Here is a 26245-nt window from a genome sequence, read left to right as displayed (position 1 = left end):
AGGATATGAACGAAGGCCAGCATTGCTGGAGTATAGTTAATGAGAGCAAGAATGTTGGGGAGATAGGGTTACAGAAGGCTGGTGCTACCTCATGCAGGATCCTATAGGCCACAAGGAACTGGAATTTTGTTCTAAGTGCAACTGGAATTATGGAAGACTGAACTAGACAGCGACATGATTTGATTTATTTTTTTCTGGCTGATGTGTGAATGATGAATTGAGAGAAGGTAAGATAAATAGAGTCCAAGTCATTCATTTATTCAACAAATAATAGAAAATTTATGAAGTAACTATTATTGTAGTAAGCACTATTCCAGATATTGGGCATACAGTCAAAAACAATAGAGACAAGGTCCTCCACTCTGGAGTACACTTTAGAGTGGTGAACACACAAACTCCTATATCCACAATTTCTATCACTCTATTGAACATTTTCGATCAATGTACAAATTTTAGTATCTCCCATCTTTAAACAAATATCAAACAAAAATCTATCCTTTGATCTTTTACCCTCCTCTAGCTACCATCCTATTTCTTTACTCCCAGAAAAACTTCTTTAAAGAACTGTCTGCAGTAACTTTGCCACCAGTTATCATCGCAACCCACTACAATCAAGTTCCTCTTTTTCACTCTATTCAAGTTGCTCATATCACTGGAACAAAATTTTTTTTAATTTGCATGGAATACAAAAGACCCCAAATAGCCAAAACAATCTTGAGAAAGAAGAACAGGGCTGGAGGAATCACGCTCCCTGACTTCAGACTCTATTACAAAGCTACAGTAATCAAAACAGTATTGTACTGGCACAAAAACAGACACATAGATAAATGAGACAGGTTAGAAAGCCCAGAAATAAACCCATACACTTACAGTCAATCAATCTACGATGAAGGAGGCAAGAATACACAGTGGAGAAAAGACAGTCTCTTCAATAAGTGGTGCTAAGAAAACTGTACAGCTACATGTAAAAGAATAAAATTAGAACATTCTCTAACACGATATGCAAAAATAAACTCAAAATGGATTAAAGACCTAAATGTAAAACCAGATACCTAAATGTAAAACTCCTAGAGGAAAACATAGGCAGAACACTCTTTGACATAATTCACAGAAATATTTTCTTGGATCTCTCCCATAGAGTAATGGAAACAGAAGCAAAAATAAACAAATGGGATCTAATTAAACTTAAAAGCTTTTGCACAGCAAAAGAAACCATTAAAAAAAACCAAAAAGACAACCTACAGAATGGGAGAAAATATTTGTAAATGATGCAAACAAACAAGGGCTTAATTTCCAAAATATACAAACAGCTTATACAACACAATATCAAAAAAAAAAAACAAACATAAGATGGGCAGAAAACCTAAATAGACATTTCCCCAAGGAAGACATATAGATAGCCAATAGGCACATGAAAAGATGTTCAACATTGCTAGTTATTAGAGAAATGCAAATCAAAACACCTGTCAGAATGGCCATCATCAAAAAATCTACAAATAATAAATGCTAGAGAGGATGTGGAGAAAAGGGAATCCTTCTATACTGTTGGTGGCAACCTAAACTGGTGCAGCCACTATGGAGAACAGTGTGAAGGTTCCTTAAAACACTAAAAATAGAATCACCATATGATCCCACTCCTGGGCATATATCCAGGAAAGACAAAAACTCTAATTAGAAGAGATACAGGGGTTTCCCTGGTGGCTCAGTGGTTGAGAGTCCACCTGCCGATGCAGGGTACACGGGTTCATGCCCCGGTCTGGGAGGATCCCACATGCTGCAGAGCGGCTAGGCCCGCAAGCCATGGCTGCTGAGCCTGCGCGTCCAGAGCCTGTGCTCTGCAATGGGAGAGGCCACAGCAGTGAGAGGCCTGTGTACCGCAAAAAAAAAAAAAAAAAAAAGAAGAGATACATGCACCCTTATGTTCACAGCAGCACTATTTACAATAGCCAAGACATGGAAGCAACCTAACTGTCCATTGGCAGACAAATGGATAAAGAAGATGTAGTGTGTGTGTGTGTGTGTGTGTGTGTGTGTGTGTGTATGTATATATAATGGAATATTACTCAGCCATAAAAAAGAATGAAATAATGCCATTTGCAGCAACATGGATGGACCTAGAGATTATCATCTAAGTAAAGTAAGTCAGACACAGAAAGATAAATATCATATGATATCACTTATATGTGGAATCTAAAAAATGATACAAATGAACTTATTTAAAAAACAGAAATAGGCTCACAGACATGGAAAACAAACTGATGGTTACCAAAAGGGAAAGGGGGGAGAGATAAATTGATAATTTGGGATTAAAATATACATACTGCTATATATACAATAAACAACAAGGATTTACCATATAGCACAGGGAGTTGTATTCAATGTCTTGTTTGGAAAAGAATATATATATATTTTATATAACATATATTATATATATTATATAAAATTTATATATATTTATTTGTATATTTATATAAATATATTATTTATTATATATATTTATTATATTCATATATATTATATATACAATTTATATATAATTTATGTACTTTATATAATTTATATATTATATATACACATATATTTATATATATTTATATAACATATATAGTATATATTTTTATATTTTATATATATTATATATATATTATATATATTATATTATATTATATATATAATATATATAAAACTGAATCACTTTGCTGTACACCTGAAACTTTATAAATCAACTATACTTCAATAAAATAAATGAATAAAATAATCAAAGAAAAATGAAAATAAAATAAATAAAATTGCTCATATCAATGTCACCACACTACCATCTTGTAGTCAAATGCTAACTTCACTCCCCTCATCTTATTAACCTCTCAGAAGTATTCACACTGTTAACTAGTTCCCCATTCTTTTCTGTGCCACAACACTTTTCAAGTTTCTTATCTCCTTCTCAGTCTAATTAAGGAGGCCTATAGCACTGTGATTAAGAGCATGGACCTCTAGACTTAGCTCTGAAGACAGGTTGTTTCAGGAGTGCTTATGGCATGGAGGACAGACATAGCAAGAGAATGTTTCCCTTTCTTGAGCAAGATAGAAAACTAATCAGTATTTCAGGTGAGAAATATGGTGGTTTAGACTAGAGACTGGAGATGGAGGGAAATAGATTTTAGCTCTATTTTAGTAGTAGAACCAATAAAACTTTGCGATAGAACAGATACAGGAATTAAAGGAAAAGGGGAAATCAAGGTTTTGCAATAGAATAAAAAGCTAATGAACATTACCTAAAAAAATCACCAAATCTTAGAGATGATCTCATTTGATGCTTTTCCATTGAAACTGATACCTGGGAGAGGTTATGTGATTTACCCAAAGTCACATAGATAATTGGTGATAGAACTGAAACTGGAACACAAGTCTCTCAGAATCCTAAGAAGCCACAGATCAGGATCTGGTAAGATGACTACTACAAGCTTGCTGAGCTATCACTTTAGTCCTTTTTCCCCCTAACCAATGCAATAAAAAATACTATAATACATTTTTGGGTTTACTGAATATAGTTAGGCAAGCTATTAACTGCACACTTTATACTGCCTTAAGAAAAAAGGGAATGAAGTAGACAGAATATAAATATCAGTATTAGCTCATGAAGAGTAAAATCTATTCTAAAAGTTCATCAAAAACATTTGCTGAAGTATACTATTTGTAAAAGGCAAGGTACACATGAACTTCCCCTCGGGCAGTTACATTCTAATTTGCAAGATAACACACATATAAATAATTCAGGCCAATAAGGCAGTACTAGATTAATTGCCAAATTAATTATATAGACAATATATATATTTTTTTAAGTACTCTGTAGTAGTCCTTTAGGAAAAGTAAGGCTTGAGCTAAGCCCTGATGGACAAGTAAGAATTTAAAAAGTAGATAGGGAAGGGGATTAAACAAACCTATAAAGAGTGTCCACTAGGGTACTAGGCTCAGGGCTGGGGGATAGGGAGTGGGAAGAGTGAGCTTTTTATACGTGTCTGTGGAGACATTCTCTTTCGTATGACATTTGAGCTGAGTCCTGAATGACAAAGAGGAACAAGGAATGTGCTGATGGGAGGAGAAGAGAACATTCTGAGAAAACAAGTACAAAAAACCACTACATTACCTACATTTATTAGGCTCTATAGATTGAATACACAAAGCTTAGCTGAAAGGTAAAAGAGTGGACCATACGTTCCTAAACCTGAGTTTAAATAATTCCACAAATTCTCTTTCTCATCTGTTTCTCCAACGGTAAAAATTACTGCATAGACGAGCATGGGATATAATGGACATAGAAGTGTTTTTAGAAATAGAAAAGTAAATATACCAAAATTGTAATAGTCAGTTCAAAAAGACAAGAATGGAAAAGTGTTAATATGGTGCTTAGATACATAAAGTTAAAAGTGGACAAATGACTTAAAATCATTGCTGGTATGGGTAACAGTACTTTATACTTTACATATCTTTACATTTTCTCTTACTGTAGCTTTTTGTACATGTCTTATCTTCTTTGCCAGATTGTAAGCAGATATAGCACCTGACACATAGTATTAGCTAAACTGATGTATGAAGCCAGTACTTCATTTTACAGCCCTTTGAGGATTTGTGTTTGTGTATGTTCAAGATCTCATTTACTTGCAAATGATTGGAGGGGAATGATGATATCACGAAAAGTTAACAGAAACAAATATAGATGAAAACAGAATAAAACCTATCTTAAAGAGGATGGAAATAAGCCGCAAGTAACTGTTAATTACTACTGCTGGCTTTTAGTTGACATTCCCTGGCAGCCAAAGGAAGAAGGGAGTCGGCTGAATCCCAGTGTCGCATTTAATCTACCACAAAGTTAGGCATTTAAATTCATCTACACAGATCAACTTTTCCCTGGACCAAAACCGCAAGGATCTTTGATCACAAGCAAATAACTGAGCAAAGGCACAGAGTTAATTATGAAGGGCTCCTGAAATTATGCAACTTGGTTCTGTTGCTTTCAGAGCAAAGACCTCTGATAACAATGGGACCACCCACCGGTGCCTCAACAACAGAATCCTCAGTTTTCTCCCTAGGGCTCTGGCCCAGGCTTGGCAGCCACAAAAACCGCACCTGGGTCACTTTATGGCCTCAACACAGTTAGCTGCTTGGTAGCAGCCTTGGATTCAGGCAGGGTCCGCGCCCTACACTGGAGGCAATGCAGAGTCTTTGCCCCAGCCTTAGAAGGCAGGTTTCAGGGAGGGCTGCTAGGGTTGGAGTGTCTAGATGAGTTTCGGCCTAAGGGGACAGGGGAGGAAGGCAACTCAGGGCCGCGGGAAACACAACTCTTGGGGGCACCATGCAGTCCCCTTCCTGCCACAGAAACCTCTCCCGCCCTGGAACACGAAGGAGCGGCACTGGTAGCCTAAGCCAAGAAAATTCTCTTCTCTGTGGATAATAGGGGCCGATCCTGGTCCCCAGGAATAAGACGCTACCATCCCACTCCTCTCTCACAGCTCAGAAATCACCCACCTGGAACTGCAGTCTCCGAAGTCTCCACCCCAGTCTCTGCCTCCACAGGCCTGATTGCGATTGGCTTGCACCTCTGTCCCGTTATCTCTTCTCCAAGTGTGAGTGGCGTTCTATACGCTCTTGGCCTTTGTCCCTCCCTTCGCTCGCCTCCGAAGCCCCGCCCCACGTGACGGTCACGCGTTGCCGCAAAGCGCAGAGGAGGGTCTCCACTTCCGCTCCCGAGGGAGGAGGTGGCAGAGTAGGCGGCGTGGAAGTGAGGGCTCTCGGTGAGCAACGTGCAGTTGACGTAGCGCGACGCTCCGCCCCCTCCGCCCGAGCGCCAGGAGGAAGTGGGTGGGGCACTTTTAGCGTCCGCGCCATCAAGCCCGAGGTGGCGGTGAGGTTTTCAGTGTATGGTTTTCCCCGCTAAGCGATTCTGCTTGGTGCCAGCAATGGAGGGCGTGCGCTGGGCCTTTTCCTGTGGCGCTTGGCTGCCGAGCCGAGCCGAATGGCTGCTCGCGGTGCGATCGATCCAGCCCGAGGAGAAGGAGCGCATTGGCCAGTTCGTCTTTGCACGCGACGCTAAGGCAGCTTTGGTACTACAGGTCTTTCGTATTGAGGGCCGAGGAAGCAGATGTTGGGGATGGTGGGCCGGGCTGTAGAGACTCCCCCCTCCCACGCTAGCGTCGGCGCCAGTTTGTGGCCGCCCCAGGGCGAGAGTGGTAGGTGCTGCTGACTCTACCGTGTGTGCGCGCGGCCTGGTCTCCACCGTCTTTGTAGTCTCCTCGGAGGCCTCGTCCGCTGTAAATATTAGCCCCTCCCCCGTTGTAATTGAAAATAGAGATCGTGCTAAACCCTAAAATAGGTGTTGAGAAGGCCTACAAAGTAGTTCTTTTTACCCACAATTTTTTTTTTCTTATTTTTAAGTTATCAAAATGTATTTTTCCTTGCTTGGGCCCATAGCACATTCTTAGCCTGTTAAGTATCCTACCATTCTTCTGCACGTGATAGGCCCTAAGAAATATTGACAGTTATGACTTACTTTAGCCTTGCACGCCGTGGAACTGGAAGAGTCCAGCCTCCTTTTACCAGGGAAACTTAAGTCAAGGAAGGATGCAGTCCTAGGCATACCTTTCTGACTAAATAGCTTGGGAAACAGTACTTTAGATATAATTGTTTATTTTACTTACGTATTTTTAGCAACAAATGGAAACGGGTTTCAAAACAACTTCTGTGTATATAGCGCAGTTTGAAACAGCTTCTAATTACCATCAAAGACTGTTACCTTGAAAATGTTCCTCTGTCAAAGCACTTTTTCTTTTGAAATATGGGCTGATTGATTTTTGAAGGCATATTGGTGAATATTTTTATACTTTCTGTAATTTGTAAGAAATTGTCAAATTCAAACTCGTGCAGTATTTAAAAGTCATTGTTTAGAACTGAAGGGAAAAAAACTTGGAAGATTTTTCAAAATATTATATCCCTTGTTATACCCTTAGGTATTTTTGTGTGATTTTAGTCATTTCTTTTTTAAAATATACATATATTTTTAAAATTTATTTAATTTATTTCTTTTTGTCCGCGTTGGGTCTTCGTTGCTGCACACGGGCTTTCTCTAGTTGCGGCGGGGGGTGGGGTGGGGGGCTACTCTTCATTGCCGTGTGCGGGCTTCTCATTGCAGTGGCTTCTGTTGGTGCAGAGCACAGGCTCTAGGTGCGCGGGCTTCAGTAGTTGTGGCACGTGGGTTCAGTAGTAGTGGCTCGTGGGCTCTAAAGCGCTGGCTCAGTATTTGTGGCACACAGGCTTAGTTACTCTGTGGCTTGTGGGATCTTCCCAGACCAGGGCTCGAACCCGTGTCCTCTGCGTTGGCAGGTAGATTCTCAACCACTGTGCCACCAGGGAAGCCCCATTTCTTTCTTAATAATTAATGGAGGGAGAGAGTGGATGGGGTATATGTGAAAAAAGATAGGTCATGCATTGCTAATTGTTGAGCCCAGTGATAAGTATATATGATCTAGAAATACATGCACATATGCACAGAGATGTAAGTACAACAAGGTTGCTCAATGGGGAATTTTTTTTATAATAGTAAAACTAGAGCCAGCCTAAAATATCCAACAATAGGGGATAGTCAAGTTGTGGTACCTTGATAGTATGAAATGCACAGGCCAGATGGTTATATACAAACATAAAATAATCCCCAACACTTAGAAATTTAAAAGATTATACATGGTAGAATAGTACATATAGTAGGATTTCATATAAATGGATAGATAGTAAAAGCAAATGAACATATTTTGGGTACTTAGAGAAAAGACTGAAGGGATGAATACTTGATAACATTGGTTGGTTACTTGTTAAGGGGAGGGAGGGAATTGCTAAAGAGGGACTTTAAGTTGTCTGTCTTCATAAGCATTTCTTAAATCTTAAAGCAGGTATTTAATACTTAGGTACTTTTTAAAAACTTTAAGAAATGAATATTTTAGAAACCACAAAAATAGACTTTGTATGTTATAGGCAGTGTTACCTAAATCTTTAGTACAGACATCAATACTTAACAAATGTTTTATTAACAGGCTGGTCGTCTGATGATGAGGAAATTAGTTGCAGAGAAATTGAATATACCTTGGAATAATATTCGTTTGCAAAGAACTGCAAAAGGAAAACCAATCCTTGCGAAAGACTCATTGAATCCTTACCCCAATTTCAACTTTAACATCTCTCATCAAGGAGACTATGCTGTACTTGCTGCGGAGTCTGAGCTACAAGTTGGAATTGATATAATGAAGACTAGTTTTCCAGGTAATGTTGCATTTTTGTAGTACAAGAGTTATTAAGTGTTTTCTCTTAGTTCTTACCTGTTGAATAATATCAGACAAGGAGATGTAGATATTTAAGTTTAGGAAAAATGTGCTCGTACTCAAGGGTAGTATATCTGAGAGAGCAGGGTATTGTCGACTGAAAAAAATGCACAACCCAAAACTTGAGAATTATTCTGCAGACTTTCTGAGGACTCAAGTCCAGGAAGCAGCCTCTCAAATAGCTCTGAGAGACTGCTCCAAAGAGATAAGGGAGGAACCAGGATATATAGGAGTTTTTTGCAACAAAAACCCGGTAGTCAGAACATAAAAAGATTACTGTTAATTAAAGAAAACCAAACATTTCATTAATGAATTTAGCACTTTTCTATGTATGAGAAGATGCAAGAGTTTGGGCTTACTGAAATTATTCCTTTGATATGCACCTTAACTGTCTAGGGCCAGTATCCTGCTTTTCTCCATCCTGAATCCCCTCAGGGTGCACAGTTGGGGGTGGCTGTTGGCTTGAGGGCCCCAACATCCTTTGTTTACTATATATTTTCTTGAATGTTAACAGACTTCTACATAAAAGATAGATTCTTCGTTACTGGGGATTCGTATAATACTTTGCCTAGAGGCAAAGTGAAAACAAAGGTTTTCTTTTTGAATTATACCTCAGCTTGTTAAGTAAGACTAAATTTGAAACTATTCTCAAAGACTGTTAAATTTTCTAAAGAACAGTTTTTCCATAGCTCAATATTTTTTATTTAAGTAGTAGATGTTCAATCAAATTGAACTCAACAGGGAGTCAATTTTGAGTATCATTCTATTAAAAAAATAGTAATTATATGTATTGTAAGAACTTGGTTTCATTTAAGTCTTTCCCAGAATTAACCAATTAGTTGTTGGTTTGTTTAAAAAAGAATAATCTCAGTGGTAAAGTATATTGTAGTCCTTAAGTAGAGATAACATGTATTTGTACTGTATCTAAATATAGCTCTTTGTAGCACATTTATATAAATGGAAATGAAGAGCAAGCAATTATTAAAATATTTTAAGTTGTTTATATTTTGCCTTAGAAATTTGTAATTGGTGGCTGTAGGAACTGCTAACATTTATTGTGGTGTTGACTATACCTAGGTAATTTTACTAGAACACAAGTTCTCTCAACTACTCTATAACTTTCATCATCACTAACATTAGTGTGCACTTACTGTGTGCCATGGCATTTTCCTAAGTGCCTTACGTATATTATGGGGTGGGTGGGACACAGCATACTATCATTTTTATCAGAAGATAAGTAACAGGATAAGAAGAAAGCTGTTAAAATAAGAGAACCAACATTTTCCTAATTTCATAGTGCAGTTCCCTAATCTCCACACTGTGTCTACCACAGGATCTTTGCTTATGTTTCCCTTGGACTGGAATATTTGTAATAACTTTACCCCCACCCCCATTTCTGCATAGGTAACTTATTTACTGGTTAGCTTTCACTTTAGTCTTACTTTAGGGAAGCCTTTGTGGACCTTCAATCTAAGCCAGGTTCTTTTGTTCTAGGCTCTCATAAAGTATATTTCCTTCATTCCAATTATATATTTCATTTTATAATTATTTTTCAGGATGTTGATTTTCTTCCCACTGGTCCTTACAAGCTGTATGAGAGCAGGAACTATGTTAGCTACTTCTGATAGTAGCTATATCTGCTATCACGTCTGGCACCCTACCTAGTTCAAAATAATGTGCAATAAATATTTGTCAAATGAATGAATAAGCACTTTGTGCTGCAGTAGTTAGGCCTCAGGGTATTGCTGTGAATCTCCTCTCTCATCTTTATTGTCAGTGTCTTTGCTTTGAATTTTCCCACCAACAGCTTTTTCTCTGACCTGCTCATAAATCTATTAAACCTCTATTCTTAACTTTGTTCAGAAGGAGGCTATACTAATGATAGCAGGGGTTCTTGACCCTGGATAAGCATCAAGTCATTTTTTTTTAACCTCCTGAAATTGTTTGCTACATTTTGTATGCACAGGTACATTTTTCTGAGAGAGGATCTGGTTTTTTGCAGGGTCATAGAAGGCTTATTGTGAACCTTATCAACGAACCACTGTTACAGAGGATTCAGAGTGAGCATGCAAATGAGCCCATAAACTTCATAGCTTTCTGTGGTCCTTATGTGACCTTTCCCTAAAAATCAGAAATTATTGGAGAGACCATTGCTCCTTAGAATGCAGTCAGTACAATTACACAGTAATGGTTGGCTCATCAGGTTGATATCTGCTTAGAAATTATGCCTGTGAGACACAGATTTAATTACAGTTGGCTTAATGGGCAATGTTGGCTTATGGTCAATACCAGATAAACAAGTAAGTACTAATTGAAACTTAATAAATGATAGGAAGGTAATTGAGCAAAAAGTGAAGATTCTGTTAATTATATTTTATTAGACTTTTTTTATCCACCATCTTTTTTCATTGCTCTTGTTTAACTAATCACAGTATCCAGGCCTTTTCCTATTTGGCTCTTTCATTGCCAAAAAGCTATTGATATATCCAGTAATGCATTGGGGAAGAGCTGTTTTCCAGTTGCCATTAGTATTGTTACTGTGTCACTAGTGTCTGAAAGATTAATGGACACAGCATCATTTCTCAGGAAAGTAGACACTGGTTTACTTCACTGGCGATTCATTTGAAATGCTCTGCTTATCAGAGTAAGTGAGGAAATTGAGCAGGGAAAGTTTCCAAGAGTTGCTAAATGGTGGAGGGTAAAACAGTATAGGAGCAAGGGAAGTATTGTACTTTGTTTCGGGCATTGTTATTAGATTATCAACTCTCAAGATGGAGTTAGACTTTGGGGGCATCGTGAGTATATTGTAAGACTCAGTTCTATTACTCCCATTTTGTCTGCAGGTCAACATCATGTAGGAACTTGTGGAGTCTTTCCTTATCACATTAGACATTTCTGCTAGGTGCAGATCATTTCCCGCCATCTCCCAGTTCTCCCATTGCTGCTATGGCAGGGCAGGAGAGAATATATTGATGGATGTAAGAAGTTTTGGGTTTCTCCCTTCTAGCCAGATGCTAGAAGGACCCTATTGTAACCACCACGTTATTCTCTACTTAATGGAGAGAGGAAACTTATACAGAAGTAACTGGTGCATACTTGGCACTCAGTAAATAATTGTTTAATGGATATCCAGAGAAGAGGGATTATAAGATATTGGGGGCCCTAGTATAGATAAATTGCCAGTGCAATACAATCCCAACCCTGTGGTCAGGAGTGGGGTGAGGTGTTTTGTGGGTCATCTTTATAATTTGCTGTACCCAATTGAGAAATATTGGTTGTTTTTCCTTCATTTTCTAATTTTTATCTACCACTAAAGGCTTTTGCAGTTAGAAGTATAAAAGTAAGGATTGTATAAAGTATAAAAGTATGAATTGTTCAGTTTGGTTCCCATGTTTACAAGGCAAGATAAGAGATACAGTATAAAAATTATTAAAATTTGGGAAAAGACTGAAAATATTTTTCCCCACAGGTTTATACTTTCAAGTTCACATTTTTGTTATAAACTTTGCTGGATATTAATTGGCAGGACAAAATGACTCAATATTTTGAGATTTAATACTAATTTAATAACTTTGAAATGACTGTATCATAGAACTACTCCTCTTGAACAGTTGTTATGTAAATTACGTACAGTAAGTATAAAGTAAGTGGTGATATTATATGGTAGCTATGGTAGAGCCTATTTGTTGTCTCTTTCCACCATACTATTTATAGCACTATTTTAATAGCTTCCTGTTTGGTTCCCCCTCTTCACTTCTGTTCTCTCTCAGTACATTCTTGGTACAGAGTTAGAGTGGTCTTTAAAAATTTCCTTAAAGCAATTTTCTTAAAACTTTTAGGTTGGTTCATAATAAAATTCAGTCCCTTTAACATGATTTTATCGTCTTATTCTCATTTATCTCTCCATTTGCATTTTTAGCTGCTCTCTGCTCACTATTTTCTGTCCATACTCATCTTTTATTACCTTGAATGTAGTAGACTTTTTCCTGTTCAGGTCATTTCAGAAAAGCTGATCGCTCTGCCTGTTCTTCTCCCCACTCTTTCGTGAGTACCTTAGACATGAAGGATGAGAAGTAGCCAGTACCAGTACCTCCTCAGAAAGGACTTTCCTGACCACCTGATCTTGTTTTCCTTCATGGCCTTTCTCATTTGTAATTATAACTTAGCTATTTGATTATTATCTGTTCTCCTTCATTAAATAAGTTCAGGAGCTATGCTTGTTTTGTTTTTGCCACAGTATACCTAGTACTTAGCAGCATGTCTAGCACATAGCAGGTGCTCAGTAAATATTTATTGAATGTACAAATAATAGGAGTTCTCAGTTTCACACAAAATATTCCTAAAATTTGTTGAAAAATTAAAAAGTGGTTATGCAACTACAGTGAAAAATGATATTCATATCAGATTCTAGTTGGAATATAAACTGTTCTCATCAGTGAGTTGTGATTTAAAATAGTTCTTCCTTCGAGTCTTCTTCCTCACCCTGCATTTATCTCCCTAGCTTCTTCTCTCCTGCATTTGCATCCATCAGATTCGGTTTCCAACTTTGTTGCTGCTACAGTCTATAGTGTCCAACTTAAAATTTTTCAACTTTATGATGGTTTAAAAGCAATTCAGTAGAAGCCATACTTTGAATTTTGAATTTTGACATTTTCCTGTGCTAGCCATATGCCATTCCATACTCATAATGCTGGGCAGCAGCAGTGAGCCATAGCTCCCAGTCAGCCACACAATCACGAGGGTAAAACAACTAGTACAACCATTCTGTTTTTCACTTTCAGTACAGTATTCAGTACATTTCATGAGGTATTCAACACTTTATTATAAAATAGTCTTTGTGTTAGATGATTTTGCCCACCTGTAGGCTAATGTAAGTGCTCTGAGCACATTTAAAGTAAGCTAGCCTAAGCTGTGATGTTCCATAGGTTAGGGGTATTAAATGCATTTTTGACCTAAACTATTTTCAACTTAGTAATGCGTTTATCAGGACGTAACCTTATCGTAAGTCAAGGAAGATCTGTATTCCACTATTGTTTGTGATCTACATTCTAAGCTGATCTACATTCTTTTTGGATCTGCATTTTGCAGGATGTGCAAAATGTTGTTTTTTGTTTTTTGTTTTTTTTTAACTTGGAGATTTACAGCCAGCAAGCAGCTTAAATAAGTCACACTTCTCTTTGTGCTCTGAACTTGCTGGAAAACCAGGTCTTTACTGGCAGGTAGTTTTCCCCCTTTCCAAGTTACAGGATGGGTCTTTTCCACTGTGCAGAGGATTTGAGTGGGATCACAACATAGAACTAGTATTTATTGAACAACTTCTCTGTGTTAAATGCCTTCTATGCATTATCTTATTTCACCCTCTTAAGCCTAAGTTATAAGTTATTGTTATTTTATGGAGTAGGTTAAGACATTTGCCCAAGGCAACCAAGCTGAAAAGTAGCATATCATGGATTTGAACCCATACCTCAAAGCCTATATTTTTAGACACTGCATTCTATAATATATGACCTCTCAATACTAGATTTTATTGATACCTGTTTAAGGATTTGCAAGTACAAAATCTGAAAAATTCCATGGAACTGGGTTAAATGAATTTAAAGTTTTTGTGAAGGAACTGATATCTAAGAAGAGTATACGAAGTTTAGTGAGAGGGAACTTGCCTTAACAATTTTTTATATTAGGCATTGTAAACAAAAGAGTGTGGTGTTAGCAAAAGAATAGACAGCTAGGAGGGTTAAAGGTTAGTGCCCAGTATTTATACATAATATTTCAATTCAGCGGTTAAAGATTATTTATTAAATGGTGCATTACACTAATCACTAGGGTAGCTTGTTAGCTACTTGAATTTGCTCTTCTGTGAACTACTTATTAATCTTTTCTAATCCATGTATAAAAGCTCTTTATGTATTATGGATATTGACACTTCATTGACCAAATCTGTTACAACTATTTTCCCACTCTATTATTTGTTTATCTTTTGAATTTGGTTGTATTTTTTGCCATATGAATTTTGTCTTTTATTTAATTAATATATCTAACTTTTCCTTGATAAATTCTGAACTCTGTCTCATTTAAAAAAAAAATAAGTTGGTAAAAGATTTACTCCAACTGTAGGTTATAGAGTCTCCTAGATTTTGTTCTAAAATTGCACTTTTTTTTTTTTAACATTTAAATCTTTAATTCCCCTAAAACTTGTGTGTATATGTTTTACATACTGATGGCTCAACAGTCATACCACCACTAGCATTGGCTAGATTGGGAATAAACATGTAAAGTGCCTGGAATTATTAAGTACTTAATAAGTAAATGTTAGCTCTAAGGTGGTTGTGATAGTTATTACTGTTATATGTATAGAATGGTGTTTCTGAAATGGTGGCCAGGATATTAAAATCAGCCAGGATGCCTGTTAAAAATGCAGGTTCCTTGAAAAAAATGCAGGTTCATTGAAACCCTCCCAGACCTCTTCAACTAGAATTTCTTAGATACAACCAAGGATTCTATATTCAGACAATTTCTCAGGTGATTGTTAGACCTATTAGCGTTTGGGAAACACTATATTAGATGTAATTTATAGAGCCAACAAAAAGAAAGATTGTAACCCATCAACTTTTTTTTTCATGAGTAAAATTGTCTGAAAGCCATTAGATCCTTGTTACACAGTGTACAACAGAATTAATTAGAATTAAATTTTAATAACAATTACTAGAACACAATAGAATTGTATATTTGGCCAGATTTCTGAAAGAAGGATGCCTTTTAAACTTACAAAGATAAGAAGAACGGGCAAAGTTAGCATATGTAATTGATTTTATATTAAATCTCTTCTCGCAAACTGGGGCAAATAAGACAGACAGAGGTTAATATTGTTAATATTTAAAATACTTGTAAGTATTGATAGAAAAGTCACTTAAGACTTACCTAATGGGCACAGTGGTTAAAAATCCGCCTGCCAATGCAGGGGACATGGGTTCGAGCCCTGGTCCAGGAAGATCCCACATGCCGCGGAGCAACTAAGCCCGTGCGCCACAACTACCGAGCCTGTGCTCTAGAGCCCACATGCCACAACTACTGAAGCCCGTGCTCCGCAACAAGAGAAGCCACTGCAATGAGAAGCCCGCGCACATCAACTAGAGAAAGCCGGCACGTAGCAACGAAGACCCAACACAGCCAAAAATAAATAATAAATTAATTTTTAAAAAATACATTAGGGCTTCCCTGGTGGCGCAGTGGTTGAGAGTCCGCCTGCCGATGGAGGGGACACGGGTTCGTGCCCCGGTCCGGGAAGATCCCACATGCCGTGGAGCGGCTGGGCCCGTGAGCCAAGGCTGCCGAGCCTGCGCGTCCGGAGCCTGTGCTCAGCAACGGGAGAAGCCACAACAGTGAGAGGCCCACGTACCGCAAAAAAAAAAAAAAAAAAAATACATTAAAAAAAGAAAGACTTACGTAATGAATGGACAAAGACTTGATAAAACATTTCACAAAAGAGGATATATATATAAAACAACTACCACAATAGCCTTAGAGCTAACATTTATTTGGTACTTAATAGCTCCAGGCCCTTTATATGTTTATTTCTTAAACTATGCAGCTCTTTTTCCCTATTTTATAGCTTAAGAAACAGCCATAGTGAAGTTAAATAAATAATAGTAAAGAAGTGTTAGAGCCAGGATTTGAACATTTGACTCCAGGGGTATAACACTAAAGCTAAGAGTATATGAGTGTGTCTGTATAAATGAATTAAATTGTGTGCATGAATGTATTAGTTTCCTAGGGCTCCTAACAAAGTACCAAAAACTTGGTGTCTTAAAAAAACAGAAATTTATTCTCTGACAGTTCTGAAGGCCAGAAGTCAAAGTGTTGACAGGGCCATGTTACCTCTGTAGATTCCAGGAAAGAATTCTTCTTTGCTTCTTCCTAGTGTCCTGGCAATCTTTGGCATTCCTTGAGTTGTAGCTATATCAGTTTACTTTCTACCTTCATTGTTATGTTGCCTTTTTCCCTGTATTCTCTCTTCGTGTCTAAATGTTTCTCCTTATAAGGACACCAGTCATTGGATATAGGACCCACCTTAATCCATCCTAATTTGATTGCACCTGCAAAGACTGTATTTCCAAATAAGGTCACATTTTTAGTTTCTGTGTGGGCATGAGTTTTGGAAGACATGGACCCTCACAGTTCAAACCCGCCTTGTTCAAGGCTCAACTCTATAAATTATTTTGTTGTAGGTTACTACTCTGTTTAATAAACTTTCTAGTTGCTCTGTGACCTTGGTTAGTTGATCATTGCAGAACACTTAGTTAATATCTAGTGCTGCTTTCCCTAAAGATTAAGCTATAAGATGAGGGATCTGGCTTTTCTAAACCTGGTTAGTGGTTCTATGTAAGTTTCTCAGTTATTTTATCTTTATCTTTTTTTAACTTAAGTTCTTATATGTCTATTAAATCAAATATTGTAATAGACATGAATATGTGTTGGTATTATTAGGAGGCTTTGCCAACTTATGTGTCTAATAATTGTGCTGTCTCAGCTAGTTTGAGGGGCAAACGTACTATTCTGGTATTTCCTACTGATTTTTTTTAAATTCCAATTTCCTAGATAAACTAAGTCCTTAACAGAGTACTCATTCACTGTGTATTTTCACCATAATGCCACAATGTGGCGCTGTTGTCTTTGGCTGAATATTTACAAAGTCATCTTTTTCTGTTGCTGTCAATCTCTTATTTTGTGGGATATGATGCTCTCAAAAGTATATGAAAACACACTCATATCGGATATTTTTAAGCTGTACATGATCAGTTACGATTCTTTTCCAGTGGTTGTGCTAGATTGCTTTTTATGTTAAATGAGTTTTTTTTTTATTAGTGTGAATATTTAAATTTTTTCTTCGATTGCCCCATCATATTTATGTAAAAATCAGGGGGTTTCTTGAAGGTTATGGAATTATAACTTGAAGAAACCAACGAACATAATGACACTATAGATGACAACAGGCATATCTTTTTAAATTTTAGGCTTTTTGGATAGTATTCTGTTAAAACTACAATTCCACTCAAAATATATAATGCTGTCTTCCAAAATCCAAGGTAGCTGTTCTTCTCATTGTTCTTATTTACACTATTTGTACCCGAATCTATTCAAGAGGAAACAGTTTACAATTTATGTAGGTATAGTGCTCCCAGTGTTTAAAATCTCCAGATTTACTTTTATAACTTTTGCAAGCTTGCTTTCTTTACTTTCTTTAGTGTTTTATCTGTCAAGCCAGTATGTACTAGTGATGCATTGCATTTTAATAAGACAGTCTTTATTTAAGGGGCTTGAGGAATAAGCACCAGACTATCAAAGGGGGTTCATAGACCCAAAAGGGTAAGAATCTCCTGCCCTGCCCTGGAACTCCTAAGGTCCCAGTTTAATATTTCAGTGCTGTTGCGTGAAATGACTTTACAGCTTTGCAGGGCTTTTAGGAAATAATAGCCTTTTAACATTAATATGAACAGATACAAACAATAAACATTAGTCGATTAATAAAAATGGATTGTAAAGTTATCTTTCTTACGAATAGTAGAGGACTAAAGAGTAGACAGATTAATTAAATGAGTCTGTTGAACTTGAAAACAAACAAGGAAGTGAAGAAGTGAAGTGAAGAACCACATATCACTGGAATGTCATTAGAAATATTTCCTAGGTAAACAAGAGGAGACTGTTTTGACCATTTTGAAGTAGGGATAGTGGGGGAATTGTAGACGATTTTGTGGGAGAGCTCGTTTTTAATATTTTCTACCCTTGAGGTAACTATGGAAAAGGTACTTGGTTACTGTAGGAGAAACTTTAAACTCTCTATGAACATAAGGACCCATGTCTGTTTTGATTATCATGATATTCCTGGCATCGAGCACTTGGGTATTTTTAGAGTGAATGATATAGTTGTCGTTCTAAATGTTGAATTCTCATGGGGTTAGTTAGTTGTTAAATGCCAGTAAAGCATTAAGTAGGGGAATTGACATATTTCTTCTTTCCAGACATGCTATGGTTGCAGCCAGTTGGGAATGTCAGATTTTGGAGTTGAGTATTTTAGAAATGGGAGTTGCGGAGTAGACAAGCTATGTTAACAGAATCTGCAGAGGGACTACTTTCAAGAGGCTTACTGGAAGTAATGCAATCATGAACTAAGGATACAGGGCAATAGAGCATTTAGGAGTAATTTACCACATAATAGTTAATGTACATTTATTCATATAGTAAACATTTGTGATTCACCTACCTTGTTGCCAGACTTTCTGATTGACCAATTAGGCTGTAATTGTGTGAGGCTAAGAACCATGACTGATTTGTTTTTAACCATTAGGTCAATTCATATTGGTATAGTATTTGTACACATTCTACATACTTGTACAATAAGTAAATGAATGATGATAGAAGGTTTCTGTTTAGTAGTAAAGATAGACAAACACATAATTATAATATTTTGAAAAAATATATGAAAGACATACCATATATTTTAATTTGTGTCTTAGTTCTGGGAGTCAGATCCTTTGAGTTCTATTCATTTTTAGGATGCTATGTAAAATTTTATTGTCTATGGAACAGTGGAGCTAAGGATATACTTGAGATTTTTTAAAAAATGAGCCAATAGAACAGAAATTAAAATCTGTTTTTGTTTGGAAAAGTCATATTAGAAAACATGTTTAAAAACAGTTATTGTGAAGGAAGTAAGTGTATATTAACTTTCCAGTCATGTTAATAACTTAGGATAAAAGAACACTCCTTAGCTTTCTACCAGTTCCCCCAAAATTATAGTAAAGAAATTGTTCCCTGATTTTCCTGTGAAATGGCAAAGCAAAATTTTAAACCCCAGCATACTATTGCTCTATTTTAAGAGTACTTGTTTTGGATTTCTGATATTCTCTCATATATAGGAAATTTCCCCTAGTTATTTAAGATTTATAATAGCTTGGCTGCTAAATTTTATCAAATTTTTGGTGAGCATCTATATAGAACCATATGTTTTTTTCTCCTTAATTATTTAATAATTCACAGAATTTCACTGTTCTATTAAGCTACCCTTCTCTCAGCTTATTTTGATTTGCTGATATTTTGTTTAGGGTTATTGTGACTGTATTTAAAAGTAAAGTTGGACTATAGTTTTCTTTTATGCGCTGTCTAATAATTTTGGTAATTCTCTGTTTCCTCAATTGACAGGTCGTGGTTCAATTCCAGAATTTTTTCATATTATGAAAAGAAAGTTTACCAACAAAGAATGGGAAACAATCAGAAGCTTTAAGGATGAATGGACTCAGCTGGATATGTTTTATAGGAATTGGGTATAATTTCTTTCTAGTTTTGAGAGTAAGCCCCTGTGTTGATTCCATTATCTTTGCTAAAAACAGGAGCAAAAGTCCTGTGGTAAACCTGTAGTTCATACAGTGTTTGAAGTAAATAAGTCATTACTTGGGAACTTCATGATTTTTATGTACACATTATTATATTCCAATGACATTTAAGAAAATTTAACATATATTTAATGCTCAACTAGAAGATACTCTTAAAGCTAAAAACAAGACAGTTTATCAGTATTTATAAATAAGGTTTTCTGTCTTAAAGGATCTCATACACATGAGACCTTATTTAGCATATAATATTTATTATGTGCCAGAAAACATTATTGTAAGCCCTTCATAAGTTAGTTAATTATCATAACAACCCCACTAGTAAGGTACTACTATTATTACATGTTATACATGAGGGAATGGAGGCAAAGGGAGCTTAAATGATTTGTCTTAAGTTCTCACAACTGGTTTGTTTCCATGCTACTATAAGGGTAAAAATAAATAGCTTATAGCTGTAAAGTAGTAAAGAATTAAAAATCCATATGTTTTGGGGACAGTAGATTTTATGAACAATTTACTAAAGCTCTAAGAGAAAATGTCTGTCTGTATCTTAGGCACTGAAAGAAAGCTTCATAAAAGCAATAGGTGTTGGATTAGGATTTGAATTGCAGCGGCTTGAATTTGATATATCCCCATTAAACCTGGATATAGGCCAAGTTTATAAAGAAACACGTTTGTTTCTGGATGGGGAAGAAGAAAAAGAATGGGCATTTGAGGTAAGAGATTTATCAGAATTGCTATAACTATAAGCATTTTCTTATTTTGTGCATGTGAGCATACGCTTAACTTGGGGAGGCTAGTCATTGAAACTAGACACATTTGGAATCCAGTCTGTGTGCTCTGAAGGTAAAGTCAGGGATACTCTGAGCACAATAACATTTAAGCTGATACTTGAAAGATAAGTCATATTGCATTAAGTAAAAGAGAGGGGAAAAGAGGCCCTGGAATAAAACAGCTTTGTGTGTATGAACAACTAAAGGATGCCATTTTGCCAGTGTACTGTGTTGAGGGGATTTGAGAGAGATGCTATGTTAGGCTGATGATATCATGTAGGGCATTATGGGTTGGTTAATATTTTGGTCTCTTTCTTTATTTGGTTTTTGTCACTAGGAATTCTTGGTTGCTAGTGAGAAAAACCTAACACAAATTCATTTTAGCCAAAAAGACATTATTGTAGGTTACTAGAGTAATTCATATAACCAGGTTTCAGAATTGGCTAGAATTAGGGACTGGAAAACTCAGAACTCATTTTATCTTTTACTTTTGCCTTCCTGGCTTTAGTTTTCTCCCACCCACATTTCTTATTCTGTACACCAGCTTTCTTAACTTTATCTGGTCTGTGTGGCAGGAAACATGACTGCCTACCACTCTTATGTGTAACAGTTTGTAGTTTAAAAACCCTAAGAGATTGGTGAACTCCCTTTCTGTTCAAGCCCTATAAGCCCTGGAGAAAGGCTTAGGTTGGGTGTTAGGTGCTTATCTCTTGACCAATCATTGTAGCCAAGGAAGTGTGTTACAACTTGTATCAAGTGTCCAGAGCCCAGCAAATGGATTGTATTATAATGTGGTTGTTCCCATAGTCATCAGAATTGTGTACAGAGAAAGTCAGTATCCAGAATAAAGAATTCATGATGAATGGATAAAATAGAAGGTGTTTACTAATTTTCTCAAGGGAATTTAACAAGGTTTAAATAGAGAGTGGTAAGATCAGAATTGTATTTTAAAACCATGTTCCGTCTATGATGGTATATGGAGGTTAAGGAAGTGAGGTGATAAAGATGTCATGATCAATTCTGTGACTTATATGACCATCTGTTGAGATACTGAATACTAGAGAACAAGCGGGATTTAAGTTTGAGATACCATAAAAACATCTAAGTGAAGTTGTCAAGCAGGCAAATAGAATGAAAGGCTGGGCTAAAGGGAAAAAATCATAATCATTAACACGTGGATGGTAGTTGAAGCCATGGGATTTACAGTTGCGGCAATGAGATTACCTAAGGTAGAATTGAGAAAGACCAAGGACAGAGTCCTGAGAATACTTTTTAAAGGTGGAGTGGGGAGGAGAATAAGAAAGAATGACCAAAATGGTAAGAAGTAAAATACGAAAGTACTGTTAGGAGGATCCAAGGGCAGAAAGTATCTTGAGAAAGAGAGTTGTGTCAAAACTGCTAACATACCATGTAAGGTAGGGATTCTATGAATTAAAAAGTAAATTATATTATATTAGGATACTGTATTTTTTAATACATTTGTTTAAAAAAATAATTCATACTGAAAGGGGCAAACGTCAGCCATTTCATTCATGGGGAAATCCTTTGTGGTGCCAGATGGAGTAGGCCTAGTAGCAGGGTGAGGAGGGAAGAGTCAGTGATTGGGCCAGCTGTGCTTAAACGTTTTGGGTGACAAAGATGTCTGAGTTCCTGTGGACCAAAATAGATGCTGTGGAAAATGGGCCTGAAGTGTCTTGAAAGGACCCTACCCAAGAGGAATTCCAAAAGGAGGCATTGTGCATTCTACTGTGTATTAATTGATGAGGGTAAGAATTACAAGAAGTCAGCCGTTAAATGCACTGCTAGTTCCAGGCAGTGGTACGGGACAAAGGAACTGGAAGTAGTTCTCTGAAAATTCCTCAGATGCTCACTAAGCCAGCATTTGGATACTTGATATGACCCAGAGTTCTAAAAACTAGATTACAACATCATTGATCATTACTTTGCCTGTTTCCTCCATCCCTTTCCTCTCTGCCACCTTACCTTAAGGAAACCAGAGCAGAAGAGCAAGGTGAGGCCAAGGAGAAGAATGTGTTCTAAGAATTGAAATGGGATTTTTTTTTTAAGCTGAAAGTGACTGAAGAGCTATGGGGTTTGTCTAAGGGCTTGTTCAGAAGGTGGGAAGGGAGATCCAGCAGGGCATATTTGAAGACATCTATGGAAGAAAAATTAAATTCTTTACTGAATGTACCTGGGTGTTTTACCCATTCAGTGTACCAGTTAGAAAAATATAAAAATAATATATGTTAGATGCATATATTTAAGTGTGGATTATTTTTATACTATAAACAGGCCTGGAAGGGGAGAGTGAACTTAACAGAATGAATCTGGTGGTATGGATAGCCAGAAGCCAGGGTTTGAGGGGAGAATGATGAACGTAGAGCCAGGGGAGGCATACCTAGAGTCAAGAAACAGACGGGAGGTTCCTGTCTGGGCATCTCCAAGTACCCCCACAAGATAAAGAACCAGTCTTTAGGTATGCAGCTGAGGAAGGGCTATGATTTCAGTGTACAACCGTGGCGTGAATGATCTTCACTGTCCTTTCCTCCCTTTTATTCAGTCTTTTCCTTTCTCACTCATACACACTAAATTCACCCACACTAGAAGAACTAGAGGTGGCAGCATAGTGAATGAGGGAGCATCTGCAGTTAGGAAGAGAGGAAATCACTTCCTTTCCCTATTGGAGACTTCCAACCCTGAATTAGGTTTGAGCTAGGATAGTGGGAGGAAGAATTTCTTATGAAATTAGAATAAAATTTAATTTGGATCAAACATTTTTCAGAGAAAATTCGATACTGAGAATGACCAGAAATGTCATTTATGAGATCTGATCAAGATTTCATCCAGGGAAACAGAAAAATGAATTGTCAGAACTTGTTTAAAGGGAAATGGTGAGAGAGAATAAGTTGCCTTCTGTTCCTACTCTGTAGAGTCCAGCTGCTTTAGTAAACTGAAAACAAGGTAGGAAGAAGTTTCAACCCTTCCCTACTTTTCATGGGTAACTCCAAATGAAACCTCTGCACAGGACAACTTTGTAGCCATCTTGCTCTTCTCTCCTTTCTGTACTGTGTAGACACAACTTCTTGAAACAGAGTCATAGCCAAACATGATTAGCCCCATGGCTTGGTTTTTTCTCCATAAGTATTTGATGACTAAATGTAAGCACACAGGGTATTTTAGAAAGTACCTTTAAAGGTATTTTAGAAAGTACTGTTACCTGGGTTGGAGATGGGAGAAATACGTATTTGATGACTAAATGTAAGCACACAGGGTATTTTAGAAAGTACCTTTAAAGGTATTTTAGAAAGTACTGTTACCTGGGTTGGAGGTGGGACAAATACCTAGAAATAGTACATGTCAGAGACTGTAGTTTTCATTAATTAATGCATATAGCCAGTGAATAACTGAACTACTTCAGACTCATAGATTCTCTTCCTAGTGTGAGAATTGATAAGCTAAGTGGAAAAAATAGCCCTGTTCCTGCAGGCAGCATTAAAAGAATGCCTGCAGGATACCAGAAATAGGGTCTAGACTGCACGTGTGGATATGTGGTATCTATTGGCACACAAATTAATGGTGCAGAAGGCTAAGGATACTATCCTCATTTAAGCAGAACTAAAGGACAGTGCCATCATAGGACATATGGTAAAATTCTGCATCCTGGGAGAAAAAGGAGTGTTTATTTACTTGGAGACTCAAAAGAAGAATATGAAATGAAAATTATAAAGCAAATGAGTATTTTTTAAAAAATCTGCTTAGTGTTTTGAATAACATTCAAGATGAGAGTTTAGCTATGAAATAGAAGCTGAGAGCTTTAAGGAAAGAATAGGCTTGTCATTAAACGAGAGCTGTTAGTGGAAGGTAGTCTGTGAAACCATCTAGAAGTATATAGAAAAGAAGACAACAGACTGAACCCTAAAACTCTTATATTTAAGAAGTACATTTCATTGCTACCTTCTAATTATAGACATTTTCCCAGGCATCTACTGTTTTCATGAATCCACTCTCACAATTAGCAGTTTCAAGCACACTACCTTTCTGCGTATGACTACCAAACCTTTAACTCAGTTTCTTTCACTCTTCAGACTCCTATTTCTCACTGCTATGTACTTCTCCTTGAACACTACACAGACACCACAAATTCTGCAGATAAGTCAAAATAATAATTGCCCTTCAAGTTATTTTCTTTTTCTAACTTTACTTTTTTTGATGGTACCACCATCCAGTCATCCAGGATTAAGAAAGCCCAGACCCATTTTAAGTTCCCCTCCTCCTCCCCTTGTTTGTTATACCAAACCCTCTAATTAACAGTGACATGCTCCCCTCTGAAAACGCTTAGTGTGGGCACTGTTTACATCCAACTTAGACTAATGCAGTAGCCTCCTAACTGGGTTCCTCTTCCATTATTTTGCTTCATCCTTCTTCATTTTTGGCCGTCGTTTCCCTATATACACTCCACATTGCAGCCAAATCACAACCTGCTATCTGATATTCTTTAAATATCTCCAACCCTCTTGTATTTATATTTGTTTCAATTCTTCTGTGTTCTCACCACCACCCACCCATCCACCCTGCCGCAATCTCCACCTTGCCTTCTCCTTGAACAATTTAAATCCATTTCAGGAGCCTTTTCTTTATTTCATTTAAGACCAAGCTTTTTTTTTCTTTCTTACAACATACCACATTTTGCCTCATAATCTTTGTACTTCTCTACTTGCTTTACTTTCCCAGGGCTCCCTGAAGGCAGGGGCAGTATCTTACTTAGCATTGTATCTGTTGTAGACCTAAAATGCTAGCGTGGACATCATCAAGAATCCATTATTTATTACAACAAATCCTCCAAAGGATTTTCCACTTACCTGAGTATTGTATCTCACACCTGGAAAATTAATACTCTAGAAGAAATATGAATTCTTATGCCAAGAGGAATCTCATGATTTCATAGGCTCTCAATTTTCGTAACTGGTTTCTCTTAGGAAAGTTAAATTTACCAACAAAAAGTTTCAAATGATGAAATTAGATGAAACAGAAATTCTTTGCTTTTGAAAGGAAGTGCTTTAAAAAGTAGAAATATTGAATGTTGTCCTAGTGTCTTCATACCAGGAGGCCAGGGATTGCAGGAAAAGGGCCTTTTTTGTCTTCATTCACTTTCCTCCCTCAGTTTCTGAAATGATTCTGCAGAATTTCTTCTCATAAAAAAGCCGTGTGGATGAAAGGCTCTCGGTGCTGCAGCCAGGAGTCAGTGCTGTGCCTCTGAGGTGGAAGAGCCAACTTCAGGACACTGGTCCACAACAGATCTCCCAGCTCCACGTAATATCAAACGGCGAAAATCTCCCAGGGATCTCCATCTCAACACCAACACCCAGCTTCACTCAATGACCAGCAAGCTACAGTGCTGGAAACCCTATGCCAGACAACTAGCAGGACAGGAACGCAGCCCCACCCATTAGCAGAGAGGCTGACTAAAATCATAATAAGTCCACAAACACCCCAAAACATGCTGCCAGCTGTGGACCTGCCCACCAGAAAGACAAGATCCAGCCTCATCCACCAGAACACAGGCACAAGTCCCCTCCACCAGGAAGCCTACACAACCCACTGAACCAACCTTAGCCACTGGGGACAGACACCAAAAACAATGGGAACTACGAACCTGCAGCCTGCAAAAAGGAGACCCCAAACACAGTAAGATAAGCAAAATGAGAAAACAGAAAAACACACGGCA

General features: G+C 37.2%; 2 protein-coding genes across 5 annotated transcripts in view; one reads left to right on the top strand and one right to left on the bottom strand.

The window, feature by feature from the left end:
- Positions 1–5723, bottom strand: part of KBTBD3 (kelch repeat and BTB domain containing 3) — a 48477-nt gene extending 42754 nt beyond the window's left edge. For both annotated transcript variants that reach the window (XM_019948752.2, XM_019948753.3), the window contains exon 1: positions 5524–5723. The gene's annotated coding sequence lies outside the window, so the exon portion shown is untranslated. The remainder of the gene's footprint in view (positions 1–5523) is intronic.
- A 122-nt stretch (positions 5724–5845) lies between these two features.
- AASDHPPT (aminoadipate-semialdehyde dehydrogenase-phosphopantetheinyl transferase) overlaps positions 5846–26245 on the top strand; it is a 33816-nt gene continuing 13416 nt past the window's right edge. The window contains exons 1-4 of one of the 3 annotated variants that reach the window (XM_019948754.3): positions 5846–6098; positions 8079–8304; positions 19560–19681; positions 20302–20463. In XM_019948754.3, the coding sequence (XP_019804313.1) occupies positions 5916–6098; positions 8079–8304; positions 19560–19681; positions 20302–20463 (693 nt within the window). In that variant the 5' untranslated portion in view covers positions 5846–5915. Of the gene's footprint in view, positions 6225–8078; positions 8305–19559; positions 19682–20301; positions 20464–26245 lie in introns of all 3 variants that reach the window. The other 2 variants (XM_019948755.2, XM_019948756.3) reach the window with 2 other exon arrangements.

The sequence above is a fragment of the Tursiops truncatus genome, chromosome 8, assembly GCF_011762595.2.
Source record: "Tursiops truncatus isolate mTurTru1 chromosome 8, mTurTru1.mat.Y, whole genome shotgun sequence".
NCBI classification, from domain to species: Eukaryota; Metazoa; Chordata; class Mammalia; order Artiodactyla; family Delphinidae; genus Tursiops; species Tursiops truncatus.
Note: the sequence above shows the minus strand (reverse complement) of the source record. Positions and strands in the feature narration are given on the sequence as shown.